A 12086-nucleotide genomic window follows, 5' to 3' on the forward strand; every position below is an offset into this window, starting at 1 on the left:
TGTCCATAAGTCGAGCAGCCTGTCTGGCCTGATAGGCCCAAGTCTAATTGAATTGAGCTTGAATAAGGTTTTTTATGTCCTGGATCAAATCATCTTGAATTCAATTTAAATAGTAAAGAGATTTTTAAAACTACATTTAATTCTACAATACATATAATATTAATATAAAATATATTTTAATATTTTATTAAATTTTGAATAGTGAAAATGAGATTTTTAGGAGAGCCGAAAGCGGGACTGGACTTGAAATTTTTTTTACCCCGGCTATGGCCCAACTCATGGACAAGTTTAAGAAAATAATGTTTTTTAGAATTTTTATATATTTCATATATTTTAAATTATAATTTTTTTAATTTCTCAAAATTTTTTTATATTTTTATTGAAAGTAAAAAAAAAACTTTTAAAAACTTTTTGTTTAATTGTTTTTTTACTTTTTAAGGAATAAATATCAAATTGACACAAAATTGTAAATAATGAGAATTAAAATAAGTTATTTTACCTTTTTTTATAACATTTATGTTTAAATTATTTAAAAATTATTTACTCCATGAATGGTCATAATCAGTTTTAAATATTTTTCATATATAATTGATTTGAATTAAATAATGATAGAAAGTATAAATTGATTTGAATTAAATTTAAATATATTTTGTAAATTTTTGTTCAAACTGCACTATATAAAAATTTCAATGCTTAATTTATTACCTTTTGATTTTGCCAAAATGAGGTCTTTTTGTATAAAATTATTTTAATCTAATGTATTTTGAAAAGAAATATATTAAATTAATTTTGAGTCTGTTTTGAGTTTGTATTGTTATTTAAAAATTATTTTATACTAATATTTTATATACTTAAAATTAAATTTACATAAAAATATTTTTGATATATAATTAATCTTATTGAAAATAAAAAATATGTTCAAAGTTGATTTAATATTGACTAAATGAATAACTCAAAGTTTGGAGAGACTTTATTACCATTCATTGAGTAAATTAATAGACATGTACATAGGTCGGACAACCTGCCTGGCCTGATAGGCTCGACTCTAGTTGAGTCGAGCTTGGACAAGGTTTTTTTATGCCTTGGGTTGGACCATCCTGAATTCAGTTTAAATAGTAAAGATATTTATAAAATTGTTATAAAATAAAGAGAGATGGAGAGAATAAAGAACAAAGAAAATATGAAAGCAATAGAGAATGTATTTTATTGATCAAATGGATGATTACAATGATTCATCAGAGTCTCTATTTATAGGCATAAGAAGTATAAAAGAAGTAGAGATCTAATTCTAATAACTATTAAAATTTAAAGTACATTAAAACTTTATCTTGATCATGATGGACATCCACTTAATAAGATATTCATAACACTCCCCTTGGATGTCCATTGGTAGATAATGTGCCTCGTTAAAACCTTATTAGGAAAAACCCTATGGGATAAAAACCTAATGAAGGAAAAAGAGTACACAATGTCTAATACGCATAATATGTTGCCTCATTAAAAACCTTACTAAGAAAACCCAATGGGACAAAACCTCGATTAAGGGAAAAAGAGTGCAATGCGTATTTACTCCCCCTCATGAAAACATCACATATTTTCTCATATTCTACGTATTCAATCTTAAATACTAGTTTTTCAAATGACTATTTGAATGTGTTTGCTAAGCATTTATATTACCATTTTTTTAAAAAGTCATGAGTGAGGGAAATTTGGGGAAATATATTTTGATCTCTTCAGGAGATTCAACAATAATCATAACAAACTTTAATCATGGTTCTTTTATAAAAACACAAATAGGTATTTTGGGTCATTTTATAATCCTCCTTCAACTACTCAAATTTACCACATATGTTCAAATTATTTCAATTCATATAAATGAACAATTTCTCAAGAATTTTAATATGCTTCTAGCATCCTACATCCTACAAGGATTTAATATAAACTTTACTATATAGTGATTCATAAAAGGTTGTAACAATAACCATTAGACGCAAATTAAATCTTTTATGATTTGTCAATTTAATAATATATCTAAAGGTTATTGCATCCACCACAAAAGGATATTATATCTTTTTGTAATCAATGTTAGGACTTAACGAAAAATTTATATTTTTATTTCGCTTATGCAAAACTACTTCAATTGCACCCTCACTGGCTTTATACATTTAGATGTTTGGACTATTGGTCCAAAAACTCCACGAATTAAATTCTACTTGAGTTGCGTCTTTCTATTTTGATTCATTTACTCCATATCTATATTTCTCAATAGATTTATTCAAGATCCTCCTTTTATTTTATTATTTCAATAATAATATTGCATGCAAACTCATTGTTGACCACTTTTATTATTTGGTTTCACATTTTCTCGAATTGACATAACTTATCGAGATCTCTTATTTTCATTATTTTGAAATTCAGTTTCAGGTACCTGAATCTCTTCTGAAATTTTTCTTATTAGTTATGTCTTAGGTCTCTTCTAGAGCACCTACCTCCACTATATGACCATCTAGAAGAATTTTCATATTTGGAACCGATCAATCTATTGTTTGTTCTAATTGATTGTCCTACTGGGACTTTGATTCAAATTAAAATATTAGATGGTGTATAACACTTGGTTATTCTCATTAAGTTTGTAAATGCATCTAACAATTAACTTGTAATGAGTTATCCTTATTGAACTTCTGGTTCAAATTACTTTCCCCCTAACTCATTACAAGTTATTATTTCTCTCCCCCTAATGTAACACCCCAAACCCATATCTGTCACCAGATTAGGGTTATAAGGCATTACCAGACATAGCACAGATCAAGACAGACATTTACTACATTTCTTGTTTCGTAATTCAATCACATCAATACACATGCATTTTATATGTAATAACAATATAAATCAAAACACATTCAATTAAATTGTTATACATATAATTCACTTAACCAACTAAAATCAAATCATGCTTTTCTACTTAAAGTATATAAACAAATCATGCTTTAAAATTTTTTTTAAATATATCAATAATAATGTAATCACTTATTCGACCCAATTAATCTACATCAGATCATAATACAAATATCATATAATTTCAATAGCCAAACCTTATGGCCAAAGTTCATGGCATTCAGACTTCTACTTAATCATCAAACCTATTTTATTTCACATATATTGCATACATATATCCATCTGTTTATAAACGTCCATTTTATTAGTAATTACCAAACATAACAATCTATATACTTCTGTAAATTCACTCATTAAGTCAAAACAAAATGTATCATTTATCCTATTTAAAAACCATGCATGAAACATTAGCAAACATTACAAATAGTCGAATAGTATTTAGTTCCTTACCAATTCATATGCATTTTTCAATAATAAAATTTATCATATTCGATCATAAATAGGCAAATAATATTACACCCAACTCACATGCTTATCAAAATGAACCATTTACTAAGGCCGAATTTTACTACCACATTTTTATCACATTTCAAGCCTATCCATAAATCAAAGTATACATTATAAATGAATCCATAAATAACCATAATTGAATCATATTCATTACATATACCTTCTTACCGAAATACATCATACTTATATAAATACATACTAGTACTTCCAAAATGAACTTAAACCATATTTAATTTCAATAATTAACCAGACATATCAATTTACTCCACCTATATGCTATAACCGAACCTATATATGTACATATGTATATATCAAAACATTTACCACATTATTAACTAAACATAGGAACCATACTTCACATACAAATGAGCCATAGCCGAATTGCTAAAACCAACACATCAAGTATTAAATCAAAAACACATAAAACCGAACTTAAACAACTTAGTATCATAGTCAAATATATATAATGTGCTTATCATTACCCTTTATCGAATCATGTATATATATCAAACATCACAAACATTTATATATTCGGTATTAAGCTTGCTAATTTAAACTATAAGCATATACTAAGCACACCACACATATATGACATACATAATACTTAATTCATAAATTAAAATTATACATATCATTTCATTTATAATATACTTAGCATTTTACCCATTTATTCAATCCACATATCAAAACCTTTTCACTAAGCATAAACCGAATATATATATCACATACATATGAAATATATAATACTTCTAAAATCATAACTTAATTCAATCGATCATTAACAAAACATATCAAACAAGTCACACATAATCATACCATGATCGAATCTAAATAACTCAAGCATCAAAAAATCCATTATATTCAAAGGTATAGATACTAAGCTTGACCAAAAGAAATAAGCCATTTTCGGATGGCTTGATATTACATAACCCAAAATCAAGCATTTCAGCTATGCTATACATGCCATAAAATTGAATTCAATTTCAAAAAAATATCGAAAGGATTCGATAGTATGATAGACTTTGCTGACGATCCCCGAACTCGTAACTTGACTCCAAAATCTATAAAACAAAGGTAAACCAGTACAAACACACACAGTAAGCTATTTAAGCTTAGTAGGTCATAAGCAAAAACATATATATTAACAAAGGCATATTAACATTTTACTAATAAGGTTGAATACACATAATTTCCAATACAAAGATATCATTTAGTACAAAAATCATACTTTAATCACACATACATATCATATGGCCGATTATAAACAATCATGTACACATATATATTTTCATTTTTAATATCACAATTACAACAATAGGTCGAATCACTTATATGTTCAACTATGCTAACACAAAGTCCATATTCACAAAACTTTATAACATTTCAAGTAATCAACTTACCTTGTTTCCTTATAAACATTTAACTAGCACATACCTGAACCTGTAATTCGATTTCACATTCGGTTTTTACTTCACATTGCCCGTTGAACCTTTCGAAATTGAAAAGGATACGCGAACAATCAAAAATCTCGTACAATGCCAACGTCCCAAACGTGGTCTTACATGCAATCACATATCGATGCCACTGTTCCAGACAGGGTCTTACACGTAAACACAAATCGATGTCAACGTCCCATACGTGGTCTTACACGAAAAACACATATCAGAGGTCCTATGTCATGACATATGTATCCTATCTATTCCTAGGGTTTGTATGGGACTTTCGGACATTTTATCTCGATCGAAACGAGCTTGAAACATAGTTCCCCTATCTCAAATCACATTTGGCCAAACACATATGTAATCGAATAATTCATTTCATCACATAACATTTATATATTCTTAAGTTTAACAACATTTAAATGCCTATAGACTTACCTTGGATGTTGTCAGACAATATAATTGACTATTCGATAACTTTCGATTTCCCCCAATCTAATTCCGTTTTCTTTTATTCTTGATCTAAATAAATTGAAATTTAACTAATTTAATCACACATTCATCCAATTTAATCCAAAAACACATAAATGGGAAAATTACCATTTTACCCCCTGACATTTTACACTTTTTGCAATTTAGTCCCTATTGCATAAAACACAAAATACACAAAATTTGCATATACCATAGCTGGGCCAAATCTTCCTATAGTCCATGTAAGTTCACATATTTTATTTATTTCACATTTTAGTCTCTAAAAATATTATTTTTGCAATTTAGCCCTAATTACTCAATTTCATCAGAAATTTCAATTCAAAACATATTAATCTAAAACATATCTTTCATTATTCATCATCAAACATCAGAAAACACAATTATTCATCAATGGTATAACTCAAAATATTCATAAAAATAAAAAAATTCTAGCATGGGTCAGATAGTATTCGAAGCAACGATCCCAAAAACATAAAAATCATAAAAAACTGAACAAAATCTATACCTTAATCAAGACTTGAAAGTGCCGAATGAAACAAAGCTTTAAACCCTTTTTTTTTCTTTCAAATTAGGCCAAAAGATGAAGAACATGGCTTTTAATTTGTTATATTAAACATATATTAACCTTATTATTAAATTACAATATTAACCTTTACAATATATTATAAAACATATATAATAAGGTTACATTAGCCCTTTGCTACCCACTAACTTACATAGTGGTGTAATTGCATCATAAAACCTCTAAATTATAAAGACAACAACAATTAGGCACTTTCATATTTAACCATTAAATTTTCATTTTACGCGATTAAACCCTTTTCTCAAATTAAGCACACAAACAATAAAATAAATTCACGAAACTTTCACACATGTAAATTCACACATAATTAACACAGAAAATAATATTAAAATATTTTTTAGACTCGGATTTGTGGTCTCGAAACCACTGTTCCGATTAGGGTCAAAATCGGGCTGTTACACCTAATGTCGGGAAAACTATCGAATCAAAATTGTAATCACAAATTATGTCATAATTGAATCTCGAATACATTCAAAACATGTCATAATATAAAGAAACTTGTAATTAATATGTATTCCCAACTTTATTTGAGGATTCACTCATCTTTGTGCGTTGTGGTGGAGCAATTGGAACATATACACACATACAAAATTCAAAGATGAGAAATATTTAGCTTTTGATCAAAAACCAATTATAATGGGGAGTATTTATAACTTATTGGCTTGATGCTTACAACACGTAAATCAACATAATCTCATGTTGAAATAAGAAGTTTAGTTCTCATAAGTAATGGTTTAAACATTAATCAGAGGTGTTTAATCAATAATTTCTCTAAACCATTATGCGCAAACTTTTACAAAAGTTTTTCAAACTCAATCAATAAAAGATTGAGATATAAACTCATTAGTATTAGCAAGATGAATTGTCTCAATTGCATGATCTGAAATTAATTATTTAAACAAGCAATCTTACAAACGACAGGTTGCAAATTGATAACACATATGTGATAATTTTGTAAATGCAACTACCAAAATCATATAATGTCAAAACCACCCACATGGTGGATGAATGAGCCCATAGTCGTTTCAGAAATGTAAGACATCAAATCTCAACTTTGGTAATGAATTTCTAATAATCAATTTTCATTGAGAATAAGCAACATATGAGAATTCTTTTAAATTAAAGAATCTTCTAGTTCTTTAATGAATGTCCATATGAATTCTTAATTAATTTTGGCATCATATATGATCCAGGATGGTCTAACTGGTTATGCCAAGTAGTAAATGCATTTGTATAAGTAAACTAGAAGTTTACTTTAACATGTGTTTCAATTGTACTAAATTCTAACAAATTAATACTTTTACTATCATTCCTTTTACTTTGTATCCATATATAAGTGCTATTGTGACATTTACTACTGGAAATGTCTAAATCAATGTGAATATTATAATGTCACTAGTTCAACAAAATAAATATAATTTCTAAACAATTATATGCAATATTCGCTTAAGGGAACATGCCAAAATATTCAAATATCTAAAAAAATTGTAACTTCAGGTGCATCAAACCATAACGAGCTTTAGATAGAATTATCATATTTTATTGCTCATAAATAGATCTTTCACAGTCAAATATTTTACTTCTAACCCCTTACTGGGGATGATGACAAAAGAATATCACAAAGATTATAAAATAAATATAAATTAATAACTTAATCCTCTCTTTTTCATCCTTTCAAAATAGATATTTATAGCAATAGTGATTCATATGAAATATAATATTTTCCTCATTCACAATCTCAATATAAGATCCGTTATAAATATATTTTAAAACCAATGGATTAACTATCACAAGATATTAATATATTAGCTATTCTAGAGCTTTTGGCTAATTTTGTACTATCAAATATTGAAATAATATTTGTTTATTTTGGTACCAAATAAGATAAATACTTTCTATCTATAACGATAGAATTTACTATTACATTCTCATATCCTTCCTCAAAGAATATTAACAGAAACAAAATATTTAGGCATATGCCACATATGTAGTCAATAATCTTTCATATCACATTGATAACATAAGTTATCTTTACCCTTTGAAGATTTATCTTAAGAACTCTCATTGTTCTCTTATTTATTACTATGTTCCCAGTTTTAGTGATCCATAATTATATCTTTTATTTTTTTATGTTTGCGTTCACTTCAGGGAATGCAATAGATTTACTAGGATGAACTTATAAACGTCCCAATAGATTATTTATTTCAGAATCACCATCGCAAATTTGCGTGAATTTTAAATTAGAATCCATCTATTAATGTTGTCATGATTAGTCTCCAATTATAATAAACATGATATAATACATAAAATATAGAAAATATACTTGAAAATCTTTGACATCATTGTCATCACCATGATCCATTATGAGATTGAATCTTTCAACATCCTGAAGATGAAGTTGTAAGGGTGAAGGTTTAAGATGAAAGAGAAATTGGATTTGGGGGATGACTTCAAAAGATTTTAAAAGAAAAAAAATAGAAAATCATCGTGCTGATAACGTGTTATAAAATAAAGAGAGATGGAGAGAATAAAGAACAAAGAAAATATAAAAGCAATAGAAAATGTACTTTATTGATCAAAAGGATGATTACAATGCTTTATCAAAGTCTCTATTTATAGGTATAAGAAGTATAAAAGAAGTAGAGATCTAATTCTAGTAACTATTAGAATTTAAAGTACATTAAAACTTTATCTTGATCATGATGGACATCTACTTAATAAGATATTCATAACAAAAATTACATTTATCTTGACTGTTAAAGTTAACGATCCCCAGTTTTTTTCCAGTTAAAGCTATCACATGTCGCAACACAGTGCGACATGTGGCGAAAAATGATAAAAAATAAAAATCAATAAAAGTTATAAAAAAATTACAAAATGTAAAAAATAAAAATCAATAAAAGTTATAGAAAAATTACAAAATGCTTCTTTTGGTATGATAATTTTTATAATTCTTTTATGAAATTTATAATTCTTTACATTTTTTTATCATTTTCTTATGACTTTATAAAATTTCTATTTTTTTCTATATTTCAATATAATTTATAATATTTTTTTTTTCTAATTTTTAATAAAAATTAAATATTTCTTATATTTTTTATTAAAATTTAATATATTTTATAATTTTTATTTTTTATTATTTTTTTGCCACATGTCATGCTATAGTTGTGATATGTGGTTATTTTAATTAAAAAATATGGGCAGTTAGCTTTAACGATCAAATGGCTTTTTGAATGCATTTTACCAATTGAGTGAAAAAAAAGTAGGGGCTTAATTGCTTTTTTGAAAATGTTTGAGTGTCTTTTTAATGCATTTTGACAGTTCAAGTACCTAATTGAGTGAAAAAACAACAATAAGGGCTTAATTACTTTTTTTTGAAAAATGTTTTAAGGCCTTTTTGATATATTTTGAAAGTTCAAGTATCCAATTGAGTGAAAAAAAGAGATTTAATTATTGTTTTTGAAAAAGTTGGTGAACTTTTTACACCATTTAGCCTAAAAAAAGTAGAGAGATATAATGTCTAAAAATTAAAGTAAGGACTTAAATTTTAAATTCTAGAAGATTACAGGGTCCTTTCACATATTTAACCCCTTCAAATATATTTTCCGGTAAGAACTATAATTAAAGTACCACGTGTCGAGTTCCTGTGTTCCAAATTAATATAGAGGTCACGTCATGCTACAAGCATTTGCTCCCATAGTTCTTTCTTAAAGAACAAATAAATAAATGCTTCACCTGACGCTTTCTCTATGCGAACTTAGGAAAGTAAAGCAGCAACATGAACCAAAAAACATTGCTTTACCGATCGGACGCCTCCCGGTTCATTGCGTTTCCGTTCTCCAAACCCGACGGAAGAGATGCAAAGACCAAATCTTCACGCTGGTCCAAGGTCAGTTCAGAATCGTCATCATCTCCGACCAACGATCCCGATTTTTCAGCTCTCCCTTTCGACATATTAACGAAAATCGCGGCGCCGTTTAATTTCCCGAATCTTCTAGCGGCGTCTCTGGTGTGTAGGTCGTGGGGGGACGCGCTTCGGGCTTTGAGGGAAGCCATGGTACTACTGCGTCAGGGGAAGCAGTTCAAGCACGGTCGAGGCGGTGTTGGACGCAATTTGGAGAAAGCTCTCGTCTCTTTTCTGAAAGGCGCTGCGCGTGGCTCCACGCTTGCCATGGTCGATGCGGGGCTTATTTACTGGGAAAGGGGTCAGAAGGAAGAGGCGATTGCTCTTTATCAAAAAGCTGCTGCCCTTGGTGACGCTGCTGGCCAGTGCAATCTCGGAATTTCATACTTGAACAGTATTTTCTCTCTTTTTTTTAATCGAAATTCATCAAGTTTTTCTCAAATCCTAGCTGATAATTTAATGCCATACAGTTTGAATTCTTTTTAACGACATCCAGCACAACCTCTAAATCATAAGGAAGCTGTAAAATGGTTGCATCAAGCTTCAGTTGGGGGCCATGTTCGAGCTCAATACCAGCTGGCCCTTTGCCTACATCAAGGTCTTGGGGTGGAACAAAATCTTCAGGAAGCAGTAAGGGGTTCTTTGCTTACCGGTTTTAATCATATTCATAAATCGAGCATGTTGTATTTGAGAAAACTCGGATGATAGGATTTATTTTGTTGGTTACTGTTGTTTATCAGGTTAAATGGTATCTAAAGGCTGCTGAAGGTGGATATGTGCGTGCAATGTATAATGCTTCCCTTTGTTATACATTTGGGGAAGGTTTATCACATAGTCGTAGACAAGCGAGGAAGTGGATGAAGAGAGCAGCTGATCGTGGCCATGGCAAAGCTCAATTTGAACATGGACTTGCTCTATTTTCCGTATGTCACTTTCTTTTTTCTTTGTTTAAAAATATAGAGAATAATAGAAACATGTGTGAGATACTGAATGTCTTTTAATAGCAAAAAATATTTCTCTTTGATATTAGCTGAAAGGAATGTGATTTTCTGCTTATGTCACGTTGAAGTAGAATGGGGAAATATGATTGAGGGGGGGAAACAGAACCCTTCTTTTTCTTCCGTTTTTTGCTCGTATGCAGACTTGCTTCTGGTTCGAGTTTTTCATTTTTTGTTGGTGTGATTCTGATTATTTCTACCTTCTCAGTGGCAAAATTGTGTGCCTATACCACTATTATATTTATAAGCTGATATGGCTGTGATGATAATATTTGGGCAGGAAGGGGAATTGCTGAAAGCTATAGTGTATCTTGAACTTGCTACACGTTCTGGTGAAGCTGCTGCAACTCATGTCAAAAACGCAATTCTTCAGCAGCTCTCGGCAACTTCTCGTGACCTTGCCCTGCTTCTTACTGATAATTGGCGTGCTTTGCCTTCCTCCCGATGAGTATACCTACACTGTTTATTGAACTTTCTCATCTAATCCTGTAATTGCCTGTTACTTTTGATTCTCTTGTTATATGCTTGACGAGTGACAAGAAAATTATTAATATATTATGGTGTTGTCTCCTTTTTGTCTTCTGGTTCTAGTGTCATTGATCTTTTAATAACATTCAAATTGGGTTTTTGTTATTTTTGCCTTGACCAGCGAAAAGGATGATGATAAATGTTTCAATACTTACATTGGAGGATATGAATTTGCACTATTGACCTAAATTTTTATTGAAGGTGGGCCTTCCTTAGGCAACCATGAGGTTAAGTAATAACATTATTATTGTATTCTACTTTGTAAAAAAGCCGTTAATGTTTTTCTTATTAAATATGAGGAATAATATAAATAGTATTTAAAACCGTACAAATATAGAAGTCTATTGTACCTACACTGTGCACCCCAACACTCGTCTTTCTGCGGAGCCGATCTCTTAGTGAGGCATGTGCACCTAGTGGACTTGACTAAACTAGTGTACCTTTTACTCTGTACCATAGGCGAACTTGAATCTCGTGAACCTCACAAAGAACACCTTTGTTGAACATATATGACACATGGGAAGCTAAGAATTAGATTACAAATTATCCTAAGATGTCATATTTTAAGATTTCTTGCTGGAAGTATCCTTGATCCTGTTGATAATGAGTAGGGTCAAATAATTTGATGGGGTAGTTGCTAAACTGTACCACATAGTTTTGGTAACAACAAATGCTGCAACAAAGATAGCAACCATGCTATTGGAAAGGGTGGTTTCAATTTTTTCCATACACGTTAG

The 12086-nt window shown here is 29.5% G+C and overlaps 1 protein-coding gene across 2 annotated transcripts; it reads left to right on the plus strand.

Moving 5' to 3' along the window:
- Positions 1–9585: 9585 nt before the first annotated feature.
- On the plus strand, positions 9586–11391 carry LOC107921108 (F-box protein At1g70590). Of its 2 annotated transcripts, XM_041087381.1 has the most exons (5): positions 9586–9808; positions 9918–10217; positions 10320–10453; positions 10564–10746; positions 11102–11391. In XM_041087381.1, exons 1-5 carry the CDS (start codon positions 9646–9648, stop codon positions 11267–11269), a joined length of 948 nt encoding a protein of 315 aa, XP_040943315.1. In that variant the 5' UTR covers positions 9586–9645; the 3' UTR covers positions 11270–11391. The 2 variants fall into 2 exon arrangements, with proteins under 2 accessions (XP_040943315.1, XP_016706469.1); XM_016850980.2 differs by having other exon boundaries at positions 9615–10217.
- The last annotated feature ends 695 nt before the right edge of the window (positions 11392–12086 follow it).

The sequence above is a fragment of the Gossypium hirsutum genome, chromosome D01 (assembly GCF_007990345.1).
Source record: "Gossypium hirsutum isolate 1008001.06 chromosome D01, Gossypium_hirsutum_v2.1, whole genome shotgun sequence".
In the NCBI taxonomy this organism is placed as follows: Eukaryota; Viridiplantae; Streptophyta; class Magnoliopsida; order Malvales; family Malvaceae; genus Gossypium; species Gossypium hirsutum.